General features: G+C 39.4%; 1 protein-coding gene across 2 annotated transcripts in view; it reads left to right on the top strand.

Annotated features, from left to right (window-relative positions):
• cdhr5a (cadherin-related family member 5a) overlaps window positions 1–23,240 on the top strand; it is a 41,080-nt gene extending 17,840 nt beyond the window's left edge. For both annotated transcript variants that reach the window (XM_057854044.1, XM_057854036.1), the window contains 8 exons: window positions 14–199; window positions 440–530; window positions 11,825–11,922; window positions 12,001–12,207; window positions 15,352–15,465; window positions 15,581–15,647; window positions 15,866–16,026; window positions 17,822–23,240. In XM_057854044.1, coding sequence (XP_057710027.1) covers window positions 14–199; window positions 440–530; window positions 11,825–11,922; window positions 12,001–12,207; window positions 15,352–15,465; window positions 15,581–15,647; window positions 15,866–16,026; window positions 17,822–18,391 — 1,494 coding nt within the window. In that variant the 3' untranslated portion in view covers window positions 18,392–23,240. The remainder of the gene's footprint in view (window positions 1–13; window positions 200–439; window positions 531–11,824; window positions 11,923–12,000; window positions 12,208–15,351; window positions 15,466–15,580; window positions 15,648–15,865; window positions 16,027–17,821) is intronic.
• The last annotated feature ends 986 nt before the right edge of the window (window positions 23,241–24,226 follow it).

Here is a 24,226-nt window from a genome sequence, read left to right as displayed (position 1 = left end):
TGAAACCTTCCAGGACACATTCAATGGTTCAGCCTCCAATGAGCCCTTCTTCACATCCGTGGCGACCATCGCAGTAAATGTGAAGGACGTAGATAACAGGCCGCCATGGTTTCAACCATGTGTAAGGACTAATTTAGGGCTTGCCAAACTGTGTGTGAGCACTGGCTATAGAGGCAAAGTCAATCTGACGGAGAAGGAGGTGAGTCTACACCACAGCTGCTTTTTTGCCTCCAAATATAAAATGTGCTAAGGCACAGTCACACATACACTTTAACATTTCACAATGTTTTCACATTCTTCTGAACATTTTGTGCTTACATACTTTTAATTTGATCCAGACCCACATGTAGGATTTGTTGACATGACAAACGCCTAACATTGGGCAATTAAAACAAAGGCTAGTCATAGAATAAGGATACTATAGGATTTGAATCCACAGGAAGGCCCACTGACGCTGGAACCTGGCCCTGTTTTCGCAAAAGACGGAGACAAGAACCGGAGTGAACAGATTGGCTACCGGATTTTAAGAGGTTCCGATTTTTTTTGCTTAAATCTGCTTAAAGCAATAGTAATCGTTAAGTAAAAATTACCTTCATGTGAAAGATGGTTGCTCAAAGAATCGAAATATGCAAATCAGGAATTTCTTACACCTATAATAACAGTGGAAATAATCTTTAAACACAGAAAACGGCACACTCCCACAGGCTGACAATTTGGGATGAATTTAACGTCAAATACTCCCAAGCTCCTTGGTGTCGGATGCAATTTATGGACTGTCAGCCAGGATGTCAGAACATCAGAAAAGGGTGTTGGCTCGTCAGTTTTGGGCCGCAAGGCAAATTAAAATGGTGAATGAAGTTTTTTATTTTGAGTGACGTCTTTTTTCAAATTATGTATTAGTCTAATAGTTTGCGGTGTCTTAAGCAATGGTGGATGAAGCACTCACCTTTTTTTACTTAAGTAAAAAATGTTTGTCCCTGTGTCTGTACAAGTATCTTGAAAAAAATACTCATGTAAAAGTACAAAAGTACTTGCTTTAAAATTTACTTTACAAGTAAAAAGTAAAAGTATTTTCTCCCAATGTATATGTATACAGTGGTACCTCTACATACGAAGTTCATTTGTCCCAGCACCTTGTTTGTAAGTCAAAATGGTCGCATGTCGAGCAGGATTTTCCCATAGGAATACATTATAATTCCATTAATTCGTTCCACAGCCCAAAAACCTACACTAAATCCTTAATAAATGCTGCTGGTACTATTACAAATGGCAATTACACATAGCAAAACAAATAAATTATAAATAAAAATCGGAATAATATAATAATAATAATAATAACAATTCCCGTAATAATGTAATGAATCGGGTACTAATGTGGCGGTTGTTTTTTGCTGTACCTGAACGCACCGCGTGAATGACATGCCAGAGTGAGGGAGAGCGAACTATTTTCACTTTCACTTTACATGTTCAGCTGTGGGGTACAATAGGTGTTGCAAAAGTTGATGGAAAAAATGACTAGAAACCTGACCAAGCTGGCGATTTCTTTGGCGAGGTTACCACATTAATAATTGTCACCTTAACTTATAATGACTGGCGAACGGAGGTCGGAGGAGGACCGTCGAGAGTAGACATTCTACGGCCATATTGTCGAGCCAGTTCACGGATGCGCACACGACGCTGTTATTTCCAACTTCATTTCAATGGTAAGCATCTCCTTTTTCCATTCTTTACCACCTGGACTAACATTATTGCAACCCATGTTGATTGCTCTCACAAAAAAATATCTTCCGTAAGTCTGTCTTGTGGGAAAAAAAAAACTGCGCCCCTGTCATAGATTGTCGTACTTCCAGCATGTCATAGGATGTAGAAACAAATGACGAGTCAAATTTTACATCGGATGTCGAAAAGATCGTGAGTCGAAGCGATCGGATGTCGATGTACCACTGTGTATATATATGTATATGTATATATATATGTGTGTGTGTGTGTGTATATATATATACGTATATATATATATATATATATATATGTGTGTGTGTGTGTGTGTGTGTGTATATATAAATACGTATATATATATATATATACTGTATACATGTATACATATATATATTTGCCCCACTGTGTATATATATATTTTAGGGCAGTCAAAATTATCACGTTAACGCGCGGTAATTAATTTTTTAAATTAATCACGTTAAAATATTTGACGCAATTAACGCACATGTCCCGCTCAGAAAGTATTCTGCCTTTTGGTAAGTTTTACAGCAAGGCTTTTTGTGCTGTCCAACAGCGAACTCTTGTGGTCGCTTTGCGACATGGTTTATTGTTTTCAGTCCAGTTCAATATGGCTGCACGACGTCTCGGGCTGATAATGTTGTGCTTATATGATCCTTGGATAAGATTTGTCCGTAAGTATGGTTGTTGTAAAGAATGTACATATTATGTTAGTAAGCGAAATGTTATATTTTTTGTATGAGACGCTTTTTGTTTATGTTTAGTGAACCTGTATAGCGTGCTAAGCTAATGTTGTTGCTAATGCAATGCTTGTGTACTTTTTTTTTTTGGTAGTTTTACGACGGTCTAAAGAGGACAATGGTTTGAGGCCATTTTATTAATAAATCAGATGAAAAAGGAAGAAGTCTAATTATTAAGGCGTCGTTCAGTAGCTGTCTAGCTTTGGAAAAAGTGAGGACAGCATAGACAGATTTAAATGACAGTAGAGTGAAATGCCCACTACAGTCCTTATGTACCGTATGTTGAATGTATATATCCATCTTGTGTCTTATCTTTCCATTCCAACAATTTATTTGACAGAATCTATATATAATTTACAGAAAAATATGGCATATTTTATAGATGGTTTGAATTGCGATTAATTACGATTAATTGATTTTTAAGCTGTAATTAACTCGATTAAAAATTTTAATCGTTTGACAGCCCTAATATATATATATATATATACGTGTATATATATACAGTGGGACAAATAAGTATTTAGTCAACCACTAATTGTGTAAGTTCTCACACTTGAAAATATTAGAGAGGCTTGTAATTGTCAACATGGGTAAACCTCAACCATGAGAGACAGAATGTGGGAAAATCACATTGTTTGATTTTTAAAGAATTTATTTGCAAATCATGGTGGAAAATAAGTATTTGGTCAATACCAAAAGTTCATCTCAATACTTTGTTACAGTATGTACCCTTTGTTGGCAATAACGGAGGCCAAACGTTTTCTATAACTCTTCACAAGCTTTTCACACACTGTTGCTGGTATTTAGGCCCATTCCTCCTTGCAGATCTCCTCTAGAGCAGTGATGTTTTGGGGTTGTTGTTGGGCAACACGGACTTTCAACTCCCTCCTCACCCCGTGGAGTCAAAATGATAACAAGAACGGGCAGCAAAAATCCCAGAACCACACAGGGGGGACCTAGTGAATGACCTACAGAGTGCTGGGACCACAGTAACAAACGCCGCCAGGGACTCAAATCCTGCACTGCCAGACGTGTCCCCATGCTGAAGAAAGTACACGTCCAGGCCCGTCTGCGGTTCACTAGAGAGCATTTGGATGATGATGATGTTGCCCAACGACAGCCCCAAAACATCACTGCTCTAGAGGAGCTCTGCATGGAGGAATGGGCCAAAATACCAGCAACAGTGTGTGAAAAGCTTGTGAAGAGTTACAGAAAACGTTTGGCCTCCGTTATTGCCAACAAAGGGTACACAACAAAGTATTTAGATGAACTTTTGGTATCGACCAAATACTTATTTTCCACCATGATTTGCAAATAAATTCTTTAAAAATCAAACAATGTGATTTTCTGTTTTTTTTCCCACAGTTTACCTCTCATGGTTGAGGTTTACCCATGTTGACAATTACAAGCCTCTCTAATTGTCATGTACGAGACGGAGGAACCAGTTGCGTATCGCAGACACAGGATTTTATTGATGTTGACAGGCAAGGGAAAACTATCAGGTCAAGCGGCAATGGTGAGTTGACATGCAAGCATATGTTGAATCGCTGACGACCTGACACTGTCTGTTGTCTGCTCGATGCTTATATAGTGTTCTCAGTTGTTCCTTGTGACATAATAAAGGGTACTCAGTAACATGTGACAAGGGCTTAGTGATGCATGAGTGTGAAGCAATATGCTGAAATATCAAAAGGTGTCACATTAATACATGCAATGTGATGAGACATAATTGTATGATGAAACATTACTAGCTGAAACCTTGATACATGACAGAATCCCCCTCTCAAGGGACGGCTCCAGAAGTCCCAAGGGTTGAGCTCATCAAGGGCTACTAGTCCGTGTCCATGGCCTCATCCACTGAGGGCATTGGCTCAATCTCCTCTTCGCCAGTGGAGGAATCAACTACCGATGGCACAGGCTCCGGTTCAGAGTCAGAGTCAGATGTAGGCATGGGCTGAGAGCAAGCCACTCTAGGTCGACCCCACCGGACGGACGGTTGGTCCGGATGGAGGCGGTGGTAGTCCGATATGAGGGTCCGATCTAAAATCCGCGCAGCTGGAACCCACATCCTCTCCTCAGGACCATATCCTTCCCAGTCCACCAGATATTGGAGGCCCCTGCCCCGACGGCGTGACTTGAGCAGGCGGCGAACTGTGTAGACAGGACCGCCTTCCACCAGGCGAGGAGGGGGAGGTGGTGCCGCATTGGGGGCCAGGGGGCTTTCATGGACTGGCTTTAGTTTGGAGACATGGAAGGTTGGGTGAACCCTCATAGACCTGGGTAGTTTGAGTCGGATAGCTGATGGGCTGATGATCTTCTCGATGGGAAACGGACCAACGAACCTGGGTGCCAGTTTACGTGACTCCACTTGGAGTGGCAGATCCCGGGAAGAAAGCCATACCTTCTGGCCCACTTGGTATGCAGGGGCTGCAGTCCGCCGTCGGTTGGCTCTGATGGCATAACCAGAAACAGACTTTAAAAGAGCAGTACGGGCTTGAGACCAGATTCGGCGACATCTCCGTACACAGGCTTGGGCGGAAGGGCAGGAAGCGTCACCTTCCTGGCTGGCGAACAGGGGCGGTTGATAGCCGAAGACCGTGTGAAAGGGAGACAGGCCGGTGGCAGAGCTGGGAAGGGAGTTGTGAGCGTATTCCACCCACAGCAGATGTTCCGTCCAAGAATGGGGGTTTCGTGAAGCCATGCAGCGGAGGGATGTCTCAAGCTCTTGGTTGAGCCTTTCCGACTGGCCGTTTGACCTGGGGGTGATAGCCTGACGTGAGGCTTGCTGTGGCTCCCAGGAGGCGGCAGAACTCCTTCCAGAAAGAGGATGCAAACTGCGGACCCCGGTCAGATACGACATCCCTCGGTAGTCTGTGAATTCGGAACACCTGCTCCATAACCACCTGTGCCGTCTTCTTAGCAGTGGGCAATCTTGGCAGCGGGATGAAGTGGGCCATCTTGCTGAACCTGTCCACGACCGTGAGAATGACAGTGTTTCCTTCAGAAGGAGGGAGTCCAGTTACAAAGTCCATTGATATATGGGACCAAGGGCGTTTGGGGACTGGCAGGGGTTGGAGCAAGCCGGCTGGGGGACAGCTGTTGGTCTTGTTCTTGCTACAGGTGGGGCAGGCCTTCACGAAGTCTTGGACATCTGTTCTCAACGATGGCCACCAGAATCGCTGGGAGAGCAGATGGATGGTGCGTGTGACCCCAGGGTGGCAAGCCAGGTGGGAGTTGTGGCCCCACTGGATCACCTGGGACCTCAGATTATCAGGAACAAAGAGGCGATCAGTGGGGCAGGCGCTGGGGCCAGGCTGATCCCGGATGGCTTCTTTGACCTCCTCCTCAATGTCCCAGGTAAGCGTGGAAACTAGGCAGGATTCCGGGTTAACAGGACTGACAGATTCAGGGTTGGTGGGTATGATCGCCTCCCTCAGGCAGGTCTGGTGGCCCCATTCACTGTCTGTTGTCTGCTCGATGCATATATAGTGTTCTCAGTTGTTCCTTGTGACATAATAAAGGGTACTCAGTAACATGTGACAAGAGCTTTGTGATGCATGAGTGTGAAGCAATATGCTGAAATATCAAAAGGTGTTACATTAATACATGCAATGTGATGAAACATAATTATATGATGAAACGTTACTAGCTGAAACCTTGATACATGACACTAATATTTTCAAGTGGGAGAACTTGGACAATTAGTGGTTGGCTAAATACTTATTTGCCCTCTGTATATATATGTATAAGGAGATACACAGTGGTTACTTGACATACGATCTCATCGACATACGATCCTTTCGACATCCGACGTAAAATTTGATTCGTCATTTGTCTCGACATACTGTGACATGCTTGAAATACGACGATGTATGATAGCGTCGCAATTTCATTGTTTTACCGCAAGATGGACGCACGGCGGATTTTCTTGTGAGACAAATCAATTTGAGTCCCAAAAAGGGTTGTGCAGGTCACGAAAAAAGGAAAAAGGTGACGCTTACCATTGAAATTAAGAAGGAAATGATAGAAAAATATGATCGTGTTGTGCATGTGAGTGAATTGGCTAGACAATATGGCCAGTCTCCTCTGACCTCCGTTTGCCAGTCTCTGTAAGTTAAGGTGACGATAAAAACGCTTTTTTTTAAATTCCCGATTTATCATTATTATTATTATTATTATTATTATTATTATTATTATTATTATTATTAGTGTTGTTGTAACGGTAAGGAAGTCGCAATTTTGTCAGGTATTTAATCATTTACATCAGAACTTGTGCAACACAAAGCTGCTACAAGATGAAATGTCAGACAAATGGTGTATTCAGGAACAGAATGCAAAACACAAACACCACATTAGAACCCAATTCGTTACATTATTAGTATATTATACCGATTTGTATTTATAATTTATTTGTTTTGCGATGTATAATTGCTATTTGTAATTATACCAGCAGCATTTATGAAGAATTTAGCGTAGGTTTTTGGGCTTTGGAACAAATTAATCGAATTATAATGTATTCCTATGGGAAAATACCACTTGAGATTTACAAACCAGGTCCTGGAACGAATTAAATTTGTATATAGAGGTACCACTGTATTTATATACACAATCAAAGATCTGAGCCAATATTCAAAGAAAGAACCAGAAAATTCAATGGTTGGTCAATTTCATTTAAAACTGGAAAAAAATAGAAAAAAAACAATCAATCAAATTGACTGCACCATAAAGAGAAACTTAACAAGCTCAAAAAACTTAGCTTAATGGCGGATTGCAAGCAACTATCAGGTGCATACTCCAGCTAATGTACAAGAGCGTATAGCACCTATCCGATGGAATATGTTTTGTTCACCTGCCTAATCTTGCTTCTACCCATGTTGCTGCCTCTAGTGCTCAAATACGGTATAGTTTCATCGGGCATATCGATTGTGGCATGAAAATGAAACTATCAGTTCACAATGAGTAAAAAACAAACAAAAGTAACATGTAACGCAGGTGACCATTTGAAAAGTAATGGCGTAAAAAGTACAGATACGTGCTATAAAATGTAGTGAAAAATGTACTCAAGTACAGTAACACAGTACTTTTACTTCATTACATTCCACCACAGGTCTTCAGTCTTCGATGGGAATAGAATCAGAGTTATTGACCTAGAAATAAAGGTAGGGATTAATTACACACTGTTACATTGAAATGACAAATAATCTGGTGCTTGTGCACATCTTTAGTAGACATTGTTAGCGCACAGTGCTTAAATGCTGATAGACTCGAACACAGGTAGTAAAAAAAAAAAGCAAAAATTAAAACTGTTTAAAGTTACTATAAACTGCAACAACACACCTCCTTAAAACTAGTTAAATTCCCTTGTTTTCAGTGTAAACCTACTAGAAATACAGTAAGTGAAATTATCTGCTAGTGATTCAAGTAAATTTTCCTCAGATTTCTTGAAGAAAATTAGCTGTCTGAAAATAAGATTAACGGATTTATTTCAAGCAATAAATTAGTACATTTAATCTTTAATAAAGCTTGTTTGTCAGAAATGTTCTTGATTCATAAATGAATATTTTTCAAAATATTATTTGAAAGTAAATTTATCTTGATGTAGGTAAAAGAGGACTTTTAGATGTATGGACTTATTAAGAACAAATAGTAATATTTACTTAAAGTAAGCGGAATAATCTGATGCATTAATTTGTTAACTAGTCTTTAACACTCAAAACAAGATGGAGAAAAATATTTGACTAGATATAAGAAAAATAATGTGATTAAGACGTTATAAATTTGCAGTGTACCGCTTCTGGTTTGCATTTTTTCCTCTTTTATTTCATTTTGGACGCAGACAAAGCCTTTGATCAGGTGAAATGGAATTCCGGTGTCTGTTTTTTCTCCCCCTCACTCGCTGCTTGTCTTTGGTCCAAATATTGTCTTTTTCCTCTTCATACAACCAAAAGTTAAACACTGTGGCATTGACACTGCCTTCCCCCTTTCTTTGTCATTTTTATGAGTGAACAATTATACACAACATAACTTAGCGCTAGCACAGCTACAGACAGCAGGCTAAGAGCAGCAGATAGCCACATCAAATAAAAGTATGGCAAGAGTGACAAACCTACCGCAACATGAGTAAGACAAAATACTGGTAAACAAAATTCTCCTTTTCACATATTGGTTTTATGTGTGCAAAATCAGTGCATATATGAATCTTTAATTGAGAACTCACATGTAAACAACATGGCAGTAACCTAGGAAATTTTGGGTGTGTTGACGTCACAAGCAGTGGCAGACTATCTACACTACTCGCATTTGATTGGCTAAAGCACTTCTGATAATTAAAAATGTCTGCTCACAGCAATTTTTCCAACTTCCTGTAAATACTGGCAGGTTTTTTTTTCTTTTTTTCTTAAGATTCTTTCCACTGCGATCCACTTGATCAAAACGATTACTATTCCTTTAATTGTGTGGTATATTGATGTTGAAGTTACTCACATGCTAACATACTATATATGTAATTTCTGAAAAACCCTGATATTTGTAATTCGGGCTATTTTATTTTTTGAATTAACTGGGTGGGATTTATTCTCTGATTGGCGTAGAGACTGTTTTTCCAATCTGGCAAACCTGACGTACAGTATGCCGTTGGCTTATGTTCCCTGCACACAAAGCGCCATCAGCACATGAGCGCTGAATTTAACGAACATGTTCGATACTTGTCGGCAATGGCGCAGTCTAATCCCTCAAAAAATGACGGCGAAAGATGGCGAACTTTCGAGCACTGATGGCGCTTGAGCGCTGATACCGCCGAGTGTGGGACAAGCTCATCTGCCGAGAGATTTGAAAAAACACACCCGAAGGCTGCAAATGCCCTCAACTTGATAACTCGGAACTGTCAGGCAATAATAAAACCACAATTAATTCCATCCATCCATTATCTACCGCTTAATCTGGGGTCGGGCAGCAAGGGCAGCAGCTTTACCAGCCCAGAGTTCCATATCCCCAGACACCAACCAACTCCTCTGGCAGGATCATGGCGTTTCCAGGCCAGCCGAGAGACAGTCCCTCCAGCGAGTCATGGGTCGTCCCCTGGGCCTACTGTCGGTGGGACATGCCGGAACACCTCTCCAGGGAAGACGTCCAGGAGGCATCTGAACCAGATGCCCGAGCCACTGCAACTGGCTCCTCTCAACGCGGAGGAATAGTGGCTCGACCCTGAGTACCTTCCGAATGACTGAGTTTCTCCCTATTTCTAATGAAGAGCCTGGACACCTTCCGGAGGAAACTCCTTTTCAGGTGCTTGAAACCGGGATCTTGATCTTTCGGTCACGATCTGCAGCTTGTGACCATAGATGAGGGCAGGAACGTAGATCGACTGGTAAATCGAGAGCTTCGCCTTTTGGCTTAGCTCCTTCTTCACCACAACGGAGCGGTGCACAGTCCGCATCACTGCAGACGCTACACCTATCCGCTTGTCAATCTCAATATCCCTCCTGCCCACATTCATGAATAAGGCCCCAAGATACTTGCACTCCTCCACTTGAGGCAGGATCTCGTCCCAGAACAAACCCCAAGATACTTGCACTGCTCCACTTGCAAAAGGATTTCATCCCCGACCTGGAGAGGGCACACTACCCTTTTCTGACTGAGGGTCCTGGTCTCTGATTTGGAGGCGCTTATATTCATCCCAACTGCTTCACACTCGGCTGCGAACCGCTCCAGTGAGAGTTGGAGATCACAGCTTGATGAAGCCAACTGCACCACATCATCCGCAAAAAGCAGAGATGCAATGCTGATGCCACCAAAAAGGACCACCTCAATGCTTTGGCTGCACCTTCAAATTCTGTCCATAAAAGATATGAACAGAATAGGGAAACCTTGGCAGTCTAACCCTCACTGGGAACGACTTGGACTTACTGCCGGCAATGTGGACCAAACTCTGACACCGGTTATACACGGACCGAAAAGCCCTTACCAAGGGGCTCAGTACCCCGTTCTCCTTGAGCACCCCCACAGGAATCCCCAATGGACGTGGTCAAACGCCTTCTCCAAATCCACAAAACCAGTTGCGCGAACTCCCATGGAGGACCCTGCCAATGGTGTATTGTTGGTCCATTTTTCCACGGCCGGGGCGAAAACCACAGTGCTCTTCCTGAATATGAGATTCGACTTCCCGACAGACCCTCCTCTCCAGCACCCCTGAATAGACTTTACCGGGGAGGCTGAGGAATGGAAGGGTTGGAACACACCCTTCGGTTCCCCTTCTTAAAAGGGAGTCCACCACTCCGGTCTGCCAATCCAGAAGCACTGTCCGCAGTTAAGTCATAAAATTTAAAAACAACCCCAAAAATGCGTTCCAAGTATGGATGCAAATACATCCCAAATGTGTAGGTTACCTACCAAATTTAATTCGGATTCGCCAACGAATCACGGAGGAGTAGTAATATTAGTTAGTGTCCCTCAGCAAGAAGAACAAATCAAGTGAGATCTTGACAACCTCCCCAAACCCTCTGGGCAGGTTAAAAATTGGTAAAATCAAGTCAAGTATTGCAAATGATATAAAAACAGAGATTTTAGAATTCATGAAAATAGAGCCTGAGAGGCTCTTGGCTGGATGAAGCAGCCCGGAAAAAGCCGTCACGACCTGACCTCGGATAAGCTGGAGGTCGACGGAAGATGCATACAATTATAAAACGCCCAAGTCTGAAACTGTGACGTTTTGTGACAAGTACGAAGTTCAAAAGTGATCGTCAACCGACGGGTATCCATTGAAACCATTTTCAGGTTGACAAGAAAAAGAAAAAGAAGTAAACAAGGATCAATTGTGAAAACGTGTAAATGCCCCATCTTTTGGAATTTTTAAAAAAGCCCCATGAAAGTCAAGAGAAATTGCCAAGTTTAAAACTTTCATTAATTTATTCATTATTGCCGTATTCCAAAAGTACAGTCTATTCATATGATTAAATAGTTTCGTATTCATAATAAAGTCACTATGGTTTTTGTTTATAAAAGTGCAAATTTATTCCGAATACAGTACTGGACTGTCTCAGAAAATTAGAATACACAATATTCTAATTTTCTGAGACAGTCCTGTACATTAATCCACCATTTAAAGCAGGGGTGTCCAAACTTTTTGCAAAGGGGACCAGATTTGGCGTGGTAAAAATGTGGGGGGCCGACCTTGGCTGACGTCCTTTACATAGAACAATATACAGGACTGTCTCAGAAAATTAGAATATTGTGTATTCTAATTTTCTGAGACAGTCCAGTAGATTGTGTTATTTTTATTTTTGTTAAATGTTTCTGAGTGTGCTTTACATCTACATATTTTAAGTAATTTTGACTTGTTTTTGTTAATGCAGGGAATGAAGGAAATATATTCCAAATAGATGAGGATACAGGGAATATAAGCATGACTAAAGCAGTGGATATTGTCGGCCCAATAACTCTCACTGTTCTGGTAACACACATTGCACAATATATGGTTTTCCTTCTTGTTATTTACAGTAGGTTTTTCTTGCTGTTGTTTGAAAATCAGGCATCCCAAGTTACAAACAAGGATCAGTTTGCCGTGACGCAGGTAACCTTTGATGTAACCAAGAAGAGCAGAAACCCTCCACACTTTGAGAAGGAGCGTTACGAGGGCTTCATCTACAGCAACTCTATACCTGAGAGCATGATCCTAAGAGACCGCAGTACCAACAGACCCTTTAGAGTCCGAGCTCGAGATGAGGACTTTGCTGGTGTAAGTTTTCACAATTCGTGGAGGAGAGGCCTTTAGTTGTATCAGAGCCAGGACGAGAGTTTTACTTTTAATCGACTAATATTTTCAATCCTTTCACCCAATTAGCAGACGATTACGCAGGGAGATTTAATAGAGTACAAACAAGAACTCCATTGTTGCATAGTTCTGATGCTTCCATGACATCTAGACCAGCTCGTTATTATGAGTTGCTTCTCAACCCACTAAGTCAATTTGATGCAGGCTCAAATGAAATTGCACTCAACTGTATTGTAAAACTCAAAACATAATGATATTTGTGCTCAGTAGATTATTTCATTTATTTTATTATTATTATTTTTTTTTTTAACATTCAGCCACTGTTGTTACTGCTTTAACCCTATCAGGGACAGTGGTCATGAAAGTGGACAGCTATTCAAAAGTTGACACTTTAACCCTTTATGGGGCAAGTGACTATTTTGGTCATTAAAAAAAATAAATATTAGCAAACATTATTATACTATATATTTTTTTTAAATATTAATCGTTATTGTATATTTGTATATTATTTTTATATCATCATAAATACATTTAAACATTAATGCAATATGAATAAAAGCTAAATTAATGAAATCACAATCAATGAAAAAAGAAATACACGCATGTAATGGCCTCAAGTGACACTCCAAAGTATATTCAACTCATTGCATGCCTTTGATGGCGATAGACATCCAATTCATTTAAATTGAGAGGACAGGCCATGAATGCTCATCTTTCAATTCCATTGAAGGTCCTAGACGTACAGTGGGATGAAAAAGTATCTGAACCTTTTGGAATTCATCACATTTGTGCTTAAAATCACCATCAAATGTTATGTGATCTTTGTCAAAATCACACGGATGAAAAAAACTGTCTGCTTTAACTAAAACCACCCACACATTTATACGTTTTCATATTTTAATGAGGATAGTATGCAAGAAATGACAGAAGGGGGAAAAATAAGTAAGTAAACCATCACATTTGATATTTTGTGCCCCCCCCCACCTTGGCAGCGATAACTTCAACCAGACACTTCCTGTAGCTGCGGATCAGTCTGGTACATCGATCAGGACTAATCTTGGCCTATTCTTCTCTACAAAACTGCTGTAGTTCAGTCAAGATTCCTGGGATGTCTGGAATGAATTGCTGTCTTTACATCATGCCACAGCACCTCAATGGCGTTCAAGTCTGGACTTTGACTTGGCCACTCCAGAATGTGTACTTTGCTCTTCTGAAACCATTCTGAAGTTGGTTTACTTCTTTGTTTTGTATCGTCTTGTTGCAGCATCCATCCTCTTTTTAGCTTCAACTGTCACACAGACGGCCTAAGGTTTTGCTGCAAAACATCCTGATAAACTTTTGAATTCATTCTTCCATTAATGATTGCAAGTTGTCAGGCCCGGAGGTAGCAAAACAGCCCCAAATCATGATATTCCCTCCACCGGGGATGAGGTGTTGATGTTGGTGAGGTGTTTTTGTCCAAGTGACTTTTTGCGAACATTAAATGAGCAACAATGTCTATTTTAGACAGCAGGGGCTTCCTCCGTGGAGTCCTCCCATGAACACCATTCTTGGCCATAGTTTTACATATACAGTAGTTGATGAGTGGACAGAGATACTGGACTGTGCCAGTGATTTCTGTAAGTTTTTAGCAGACACTCTAGGGTCCTTTTTTTTTTTTAACCTCTCTGAGTATTCTGCGCTGAACTCTTGGCGTCATCTTTGGTGGATGGCCATTCCTTGGGAGAGAAGCAACAGTGCCAAACTCTATTTATTTGTAGACAACTTCTCTGATTGTCGATTGATGAACATCAAGACTTTTAGAGATGGTTTTGTATTCTTTCCCAGCTTTATACAAATCAATGATACTTGATTGCAAGTCTTCAGACAGCTCTTATGACCGAGCCATGATGCACATCAGACAATGCTTCTCATCAAGTCAATTCTGACTAGGTGTGTGTTTTGTAGTGGGCAGTGCAGCTTTAAACCACTCATCCTTGATTGGGCACACACCTGACTTAAATTGTTTGGTAAAAATGTGCTATAATTGCTCTTTAAGTCTCCTCAGGCAGAGGGCTCACTTAATTATTTCCCCCCCCTTCTGTCATTGTTTGCATGCTATCCTCATTAAAATATAAAAACCTATAAACGTTTGAGTGGTTTTAGTTAAAGCAGGCACTGTTTTTACATCCGTGTGATTTTAGCAAAGATCAGATCAAATTTGATGGTGATTTTATGCAGAAATGTGAGATATTCCAAAAGGTTCAGATATATTTTCATACCACCGAACCATCCATTTTGACTGGTAAGGTTAAATGAAAGTTTGTTCAAGCCATTGGTTGCCATTGAGTTAAATAAATGAGTGCCTTATAAGTGTAAAAAAAAATAATAATAATAATCGTAATTTGTGTATGAAACGGTTATTGTTATTTTATAAATAACTTATAGGCTGCCATTGACAGTAATAGGTGTCCAATTTGCCTAGCGCACAAGTCAAAATGGATCGAACGTTTATCGCCAGCAATAGCACTTAAACATGATCACTCAATGCAAGCATCCCAGTTCAAATAGATTTGACACCTATCAGGATCAAAGCAAAAAAATAAAATAAAAATCGATTTTTACTCTACTCAAACACCAGAACAAAGTGCAATTTTTTGGTCGGTGATACTTCATGCTTTTATTGGTTATTTTCAATGTTAATGTGTTAATGAGAAATGAGCACTTTACGTCATCCTTTTTGAAGTTGCGTTTGGTCAGCTATTTTCAAAGAGCCAAAAGTAGCAAAGAGGACATGCTAAACCTGATGATTTGATTTCGATGGGTAAAGTTTCATCCAATCATCTCCCAGAAGTGGCATTAGCAAGTAAATCCAGTGTATTTATTGGTTTAGAGACGCGAACGCGTCATGTCCTTCAGCAGCATGCTTTGGTCCGAAGGGGTTAAAATGTTAATTAACATACTTTTCAGTGGTATACTTTGTTTTGCAAATAAGCATTGCTAAATGTAATCTTACAAAAGGAAATTTCCAAAACTTTCATGTGTATTTATTTTAGTCGATCACGTGGTTTGGATCCGTTTACAAAGATAATCCTAAATAAATTAGCGAAATGGTCTTCTGTATTTCAGGGTGTCAATCCAGATTTAAAATATGAAGTGCAGTACAGCAGCTACGTCAATGTGACCTCAGACGGTTTTGTGATTCTGAAGAGAGTTGTCAAGACGGAGTCATTTGCATTACAGGTGAAGAGAATGCATATAAGAGGCTACAGCAACAGTAAATACACAATATTTTGGCATTACTTGCAAACTATAATTGTTTATGTGCTCTTTTCTCCCCTCAATCTATTGAAATCAGCTTAGAGCAGTGGACTCATCAACGGGAGAGTTTGGTACAGCCACACTCTCCGTACAGGTTATACCTGGTAGGAACATCACTGTATAATATTCTGCTTAGGTCACAGTCATAACAAGAACCAGAATGTACATGTACATGTTCGGTGCTGGAAAGCGATGATACACATTTAGAATAGATCTAGACATGCTTGTTGGAAGCATTGTGCCATCTTGGACTTTGTAGTTCCATTATACTGTATGTATGTGCAAATTTGATTTATAAATCTTTCTGGCATATTCTCTTCAGCGGATGCCATGCCGTCTCCTTCAAATATCGGCTACCGTGCAGGAGACATGGCGCTCCTTGGCTTGGTTATGGCAGCTTTACTGGTCCTTTGCCTCATTGTGATTGGCTTCTTGATTTCCCGCTTATGGAAGGGAAACTCCAGCGTAGACACAATGTGCGAGGTTAGTGTTTTTAGCTGTCAATTACACCTTGCACATATACTATGATTGCATGTTATCTCTAGTTCATATTTGATAGCTGTAATTCCTAAAGCCTTACTCTATAATTATAGATAATGCTTTAAACTTACATTGATAATTGTATGCTGAATGTGTTTTCATAAACAGCTAAAATAACAAAAGTTGTGGTACCGTCCAAATATTTCTTGGCCTAACAGTATGTTGCTGTTTTTTCTGTTTCTCTTCATTGTGCATTTTGCATTTTTATGGGGCTGGTGCGACCAGTGGTGGGTAGTAATGCGTTACATTTACTCGCTTGCATATACTTGAGTAACTTTTTGAGAAAAATGTACTTCTAACAATAGTTTTACTAAGCCATACTTTTTACTTTTACTTAAGTAGATTTGTGAAGAAGAAACAGTACTCTTACTTCGCAACTTTGGGCTGTACAAATCGTTAAATTTTTCGTCTTTATTCTACATATTAGAATTTACTTTTTTCCCCAGCAATGCCAACAGTCGCTCTGCTAGTTTCACCAATGAGACGTCGCAACAATTATCACATGACTCCATTACACCAATCAGTTTCAAGCTTGCCATTCTATGATCATGCCGGCCTGTTCAATCACGTGGCGCCTTTAAAGCATCGTAAAAAATTAAGTATTTGACATAGAGCGCTGCCCTCAAAGTGACTCGAAAGCATGGATTTTAACCTCTCTCCTCGTTTTTGTTTTTTTGGGCACCGATTGACCACGGAAAACCGGAGATATGATCTTTTTAATTTCACAATAGGAACTACAAAGGAACTATTCACTATTCAGCTATTCAAACTAGGAACTATTTTCTCCACCGGAGGGCACTCGTGCTCTTTGAACAAATGGTACTTCACTTCTTGAATTGTTTTTCTCACGCCGCAATTCAATCATTTTATTTATTTATTTATTTATTATTTATTTCGCTTAATGCGGTTATGTAATGGGTTATTCTACATCGTAAGCAGTACTGTACTTGAGTAAATGTTTAGAATAAGTACTTTTACTTGAGTAACTATTTTGAAGTAACACTACTCATAGACTATATAAATTACATTATTATATATATTATTATTATATAAACTACATAAATTATGAAGTCAATTCACTACTGTAACTTGAGTAAAATTTCTGGACTCTCTACCCACCTCTGGGTTCAACTCATAGTCCAAAAAAATTCAGTGATATACAGTAGAATGGGAGTTGGTGAACACACGACACACATTTAAGGTGCCTCATTCACTACAAATATATTTCAGCTGTTCTATTTTAGGCTGTTTCTGACCTAAGAGTATTCCAAACTTTTCCACATTGACCAAAGCCTGTTTATCATGTACCAATGAGTACACCAGAGGTGTCTAAACCATTTTTCTGGCAGCCCCTTTCAGAAAAATTGAACGATTCAAGGACCAAACAACTTTTTAAAAATTGAGTAAAGATGAAGAAATAAGTTAGATGAGCCGAAACTCCTTTTAAGCAAAAAAGGTCACCTCAAATTAAGCCATATTGGTTTTTGTGTGAACTCATTCAGTACAATCAACGATGATAGATGTCCAATCATGTTGCTCTTAAAAACTACCTTAAAATGCTTTAAATGAGTTTAGCACTAGTAGACCCCCAATCCATTTGAACTGAAAGGCCGAAAGCAATTGAACGTTCGGCCCGCTGCCATGTTTGACCATAGTTTGGACACCCCTGGTTTATAGATAGCAGGTGGACGAAATTCCTATAAAATCCATGATTCTTTCATCTCTCTACTGCTTTTAGTGCTTGGACTGTCTGAAATCTGAGCAGCCAAATACAGGTCACAGAGACTCCCTACAGTACACCAATGACGGTTTCCAGAATGAGTCCGACGGAAGCCGCGGACGCTGGAAGAACGCCCTTCCCAGGCGGAGCACCTTCCCCGGGGGCCGAGTTACGCCCCTGGGGAGACGCAACCGCCACTGCTCCTCCTGCGGTGTTTTCACCAACCATTCACCCAAAGGCAGTCCCTCGGTAAGACCATCCAGAAGAGGGAGGGGAGATGGAGACGATTACAGCTCGAGATCCATGCTTGCCAAGCAGAGGAGAAAGGAGGGGCTAAAGACAGTGTGGTTTAAGGAGATCGAGGACTCTTCGGACATTGAGGTGGAGATCATCCCAGACACTGTGGGACGGGTGGAGGAGGAGACGCAGGAGGAGCTGGAAGGGGAATTGGTGATGGAGGGAGTAGTCAAAGACCCTACAACCCCATGCGCAGACACAGATGTTGGGGAGGATGAACAGAGAAATGAACAGGACCACGATAGCACCACTTCAGACAAGGAAAAGGAAGGCATTGAGCAGACAGGCTGACAGGAGCTCCCATTTAAGTCGGGGGCCGCTTTTGTATGCTTCCTACAGTCAAGGTCTGAACAGTCCAGTCTGGGAAGACATCTATAAAAACCTTAACCTTGAGAGTCTAAGGTCCAAAATGATGTGTTTGCAACTGTGAGTTTTCAAGAATACTGTGTTCAAAATAATGACAATATAGGTAGTCCCCGGTTACGACGTAGCCGACTTACGTGATTTCGACTTCATGACACAGGAGTCTCGTCCGCCATTTTGTCTCCAGTCTTTTTTTTTTTGTCGCGTAACAGTACCTTATTGCACCTCACAGAATCTTATTTTTTACTTTATTTTATTAATATGATTATTCTTCTCTTTGGCGAAATGTGTATTTGATTATATTGTTGACTTTTGTTTTATGATGCATGCTTTTATTTTGGCGCAAAAAGTGGAGAGCAGGCAGTACATCCGCACGCGAGTTAAAGCACATGTACACATGTAGGAAAACATATTTGCGCACACACAAGGAAGAGCGCATTTGCTCCCAATGAACAATTACAGTTTAGCTCACTGTCTAGCTAGGATCTAGCTCCAACATTTTGACATGGACAGTACAATGACATATATTAAATGTTTTTTGGATATTTAGGGGTTTTTAGGCGTACTTATAAGGTTAATTCAGATTTATGCGGAAAACTCAGGTTACGTCGCCAGCATAGAAACGGAACTCGTTCGTAACCCGGGTACTACCTGTATATATTTAAACTATTGAGTTTTTTAGCATTAGCTTAAAAAATACCCCTTTTGTTTCTTATGCTGACTACTTCAAGCTTAAAAGTCAGTATTAATTTCAGGTGTGGAAATTTTAACATTTGCCAAGTGAACTAAACAGAACTGTGACATCATGTCATGTAGAACATCCAAAGACAATCAGACTGGTTTTAAGAAAAAATAAGTTTTCTTATAATTAGGGCTGTCAAACGATTAAAATTTTTTAATCGAGTTAATTACAGCTAAAAAATTAATTAATCGTAATTAATCGCAATTCAAACCATGTATAAAATATGCCATATTTTTCTGTAAATTATTGTTGGAATGGAAAGATAAGACACAAGACGGATATATACCTTCAACATACTGTACATGAGTACGGTATTTGTTTATTATAACAATAAATCAACAAGATGGCATTAACATTATTAACATTCTCTTAAAGCGATCCATGGATAGAAAGACTTGTAGTTCTTAAAAGATAAATGTTAGTACAAGTTGTAGAAATTTTATATTAAAACCCCTCTTAATGTTTTCGTTTTATTAAAATTTGTAAAATTTTCAATCAAAAAATAAATAAGTAGCTCGCCATTGTTGATGTCAATAATTACACTATGCTCACTCATGGTACTAAACCATAAAATCAATTGGACCCAAGCGCCAGCAGAGGGCGCCAAACACAAAAAAAAACAAGAAACAAGCGGACATTAGACTGTACTGTCATTTTAATCTGTTTGAGCGGGGCATGTGCGTTAATTGCGTCAAATATTTTAACATGATTAATTTAAAAAAAAAAAATCACCGCCCGTTAACGCGATAATTTTGACAGCCCTACTTATAATACGATACAGTTTGGGAAAGTACTACATTTACTTTTGCTGTATTTACAAGTATTTTAGGGGAATGCACGTATCATTACTGTTTGTTTAACAAATATTGCTGATTTTAGGCTAGAAATGGCCATTTTGGTTGTCAAGCAAAATTTGAATTCTTAACAGGAAGCTACAATGAAAAAAATAAGCATTGCATTTTATTTGATTTAGGAATAATGATATTTTCTCCCCACGCCCATTTGGATTGGGAAGTCCTAAAATACAGTCAGACCGAAAAGTATTCAGACCAACCTTAACATTTTCAGTTATACAACAGTCATTTGCCAAATTCATTCAAGTTCACCTTTTTCCCCATTGATGTACACACAGCACCACATAAAAAAACATTTTTGACATTGTTGCAGATTCATTAAAAACAAAAAACTGAAATACCACACAGCCTTACCCTTTGCTCAGTTTTTAAAAGAAGCACCATGTTGAGCTAATGGATATTTTTGAGAACGACGACAGGTTTTTCACTTTGGGAATTGGAGACCTCAGCTTAACATTAGTAGACAGCCATTTTCGAGTCCCACCCGAGATGCTCAATTGGGTTTAAGTCCATCTCTGGCTGGCTGAACAATTTTCATTTTATCTAAGCGATGTGGTCTTACACTGGACTATTCTGCCATAAACCTAAACAGCTGGAGGGTTATAGTGAAGGATAATGGAGGCACTTGGAAACAGCACAATTTTTTGAACTTGATTTGTACCTTGCCACAATTCAGTTTCCGAGCTCTTCAGGAATTTCCTTTGACCTCATGATTCGATCAGAGATGCCCCGTGAACAATGAGGTCTTACAGAGATAAGTGTGTATTCTTAATTAAGTCCAATCAGAATAATCGAACAGAGCTGGATTCCAATGAGGGTGACAATCTCGAGGATGATCAGAACAAATGACAGCACCTGATTTAAATATGAGTGCCAAAGCAAAGGGTCTGAATACCAGTGTTGTTTTCGTCAACGAACACTTTTTTCAAGATGAGAACGAGACAAAAATTCACAATAATTTCCGTCACATGGTCAAAATGTGTGACATTTTATGTGTAGTTAGCCTGCATCGTAGAAGCAAGGGCACAGGTTTGCATAGGGACGGTAGGGACATAACACTACCAACTTTTCAGGATACTCAAATTGTCCCCACCAAGTTTTAAGCAGCCTTATTTACATTATATGTGTTCAGTTATATAAGTCATCTACATTGTCTGCCCATATATTGTAACGATAGAATTGACCCTTATTAAGTGAATTATTTTCATCATGTTCAGACTTACATTTCCCCCTTTTCACATGCTGAGTGTGCCGGTCCCTTTTTTCCCTTCAAACGCACATTTGATTGGCTGATGACTTGCACCCCCCCCCCCCCACACACACACACACAAGGATATTAGATTTTTTTTTTCCCAGCCAGCAGCAGCCACTAATGTAAAAAGACATCAATGTTGTGAAGGTGGGGAACACACAACTAATTTTGCTACTGAAAGTCCGACCTGCATCAGAGCTAGCATAACATTAAACTGTGTAAACTTGCTAACCTCCAAAACTTGAGTTTTCAAAATGTTTTTAAGCAGTTTGTGAAAGAAGGGTTTGAATCGAACGGTATATCACCTGAATCAATACACATTAAAGTCTATATATATATATGTATATATATATATATATATATTTTTTTTTTGCATTGATCATTTAGCCGATTAATTAATTAGGTCCATATTCTTGAGAAATGTAGCCGAGCCCAGTTCATTCAATCTGTTTGTCTTTATTAACGTCCCCTCCCCAGCATTAAGTGTACAAGTGGGTTATGCTGTTCTATGGTTCCTACCAATGTTGAGACCAAACCTACGCCCTTGCGTAGAAGTGTCGGTGGTGTCACCCATACTGTGCAGCATCCCCACCACCCTTTCCAACTCACTAGTGTGCAGTCTCCAGTCTCCATGCAGGTTTGCGCACACGGTAAGATTTGTTTTATTGGCCAGAGAGAATATGTAATGCTGCTTTCACCTTTAAAGGTCTGTGCTGAGTGATCATCAAACACTAAATGTAACCCTTAGTGTTAGCATAGCATTCGTATAAGCATTGGGCTTATGGTAACAGCAAGCCTCCTCTCAAACCTGGACTTTTTTTTTTTTTAATTTACAGTTCCTGGTGTCTAGGTCGGTATAATTAATCGAAAATATTGTACCGTTTTCCTGCTGTGTATGATCACTAAATTGGCATTCTCCTTGTAGATAGATGCTATAATATGTGCTCGTCTGTCAAATGTACATTTGTTGGAAACTTTATTTCTGGAGTTTTTTTTTTTTTTTTAAGTTATACAACTGTCGACTAAAACTAAATGAAATTAGTCTTGCGGTTTCGTCAACAAAAACCAGACGAAGACACACACATTTTGAGATGACTAAAATATGACCAACACTATTATTACATGGACACATATTACATATATAGAGTATTATCGTCCAAAAGACAGACGAAAATAGGCTGCCAAAAACACTGCTGAATACTAATGGCATTGAGATATTTAAATTTGTCAAAAATTCAGCGTTTCTGTGATTAATGGGTGCTGTATGTACATTAATGAGGAGATGTATAACAATGATTTTAGCAAAAGGCTGCAAAATAACAAATGTTAAAGGGGCATAGACTTCATGATTATATTGACGGGACAGATTCCCCAGACACTGCGGCACGCCTTTTCGTAGGGGGCCGTCCCACACTCCGCTTCAGTTATTCGCAGTCGGTCTTAGTTCTTCTCGAACACATGCAGCGACTTAACGCCGGATTTAGGTTGAAAAAAATCACGAAATTCGTACCGCATTCAAACAGGAAAGATTGTCTCAGGGGTGATTTGTTCAAGGATTCAAGGTCATTCTTATATTTTTTTGTTCCATGCATGCCTTTTGAAACGTGAATAAATCAATGGGAGAAATTAGCCGCTAGAGCATTGGCGTTATACTTCGCAATATCTACGTAAAATAACTGCTAACTGCCAATTTTTTTGCTTTTAACCAAGAATCGAGTTTTATGTCCATATCTATAAAGAATTCAGGGATTTAAGCATTCATTCACAAGAATTTTCAACACAAAAAGCTCTTTGTTGGACTAAGGGGGCCGCCACATTGGCTAACAGACTAGTATCACATTCGACATATTTACGTAAAATAAATGCTAATATGGAGATAGAATAGTGCCAAAAGAAGTGAGGTTGCAAAATGAAAATTATCCATGTAAAATGACCAATTTTAACTAAAAAACACTTGTATTTCCAAATTTTGTGTTGCGAAATAAACATGAAAAAAACAAAATGTAAAAAAAAAAAAAAATTCTACAAGTGTTTTTTTTTCCGTTTACAAGTGATTTTTTTGTTCTACAGGTGTTTTTTTCTTCATTACGGTTTAAAAATTACCAATTACAAGTGCACAAGTTTTGTCACATTCTTGTCGTTTTATGAGCCAAAAATGATTCTCTTAACCTAGTTTTAAAATTAAAAAAAATATCTGTAAAATGACTAATTTTGACTTGTAAAACAAACAAAAAAAATTCTACAAGTGTTTTTTTTTCCGTTTACAAATGATTTTTTTGTTCTACGGGTGTTTTTTCTTTGCTACAGGTTAAAAACCACCAATTACAACCTCACAAGTTTTGTCTCCCCCTTGTCGCGTGTTCAGAGACAAAAGTCTCTTGTAACTACAGACAAAAAAAACTACTTGTACATCAAAATAATCTGTTGTAAAACACAAACACAAAAATATAATTCCAAGTCGTGGTAAAAAAAAACGTTAAGAACACAATCTAGTGAATAGTATTTCGGTTGATTTTAACCCTTGTGCCGAATATTACATTATATGTAATTTTTTTAATGGTTTTAGTTTTTACATCAAAGAGAAAGCATAGGGAAAAAAACTATGAATGTTAAATATTTCCTAGGTTCTTAAAACAGGCAGACGTTCCAAATGCAACTTTGCCGTCATTTCTAAACCTTTGCATTAAGTAGCCAAAGAACTTGAATGCACGTGACTCAAAATTACAAAATATGTAACCATTGACTACCATTATAATTCATAAATTTGGATTTATTGTACACCTGACGTATTTTATTGCAATTTTCGTGATTTCGTATCAAACCTTTCAACGACCGTCAAATAACGTGAAACGGAGTGTATTTACACCCCTAACCCTGCAGGTGGCGCAAGAGACCGCTAAATTATTTCGCATGCA

The sequence above is a fragment of the Corythoichthys intestinalis genome, chromosome 1 (assembly GCF_030265065.1).
Source record: "Corythoichthys intestinalis isolate RoL2023-P3 chromosome 1, ASM3026506v1, whole genome shotgun sequence".
NCBI classification, from domain to species: Eukaryota; Metazoa; Chordata; class Actinopteri; order Syngnathiformes; family Syngnathidae; genus Corythoichthys; species Corythoichthys intestinalis.
The sequence above is the reverse complement of the archived record's forward strand: the minus strand, read 5'-3'. Positions and strand labels throughout refer to the sequence as shown.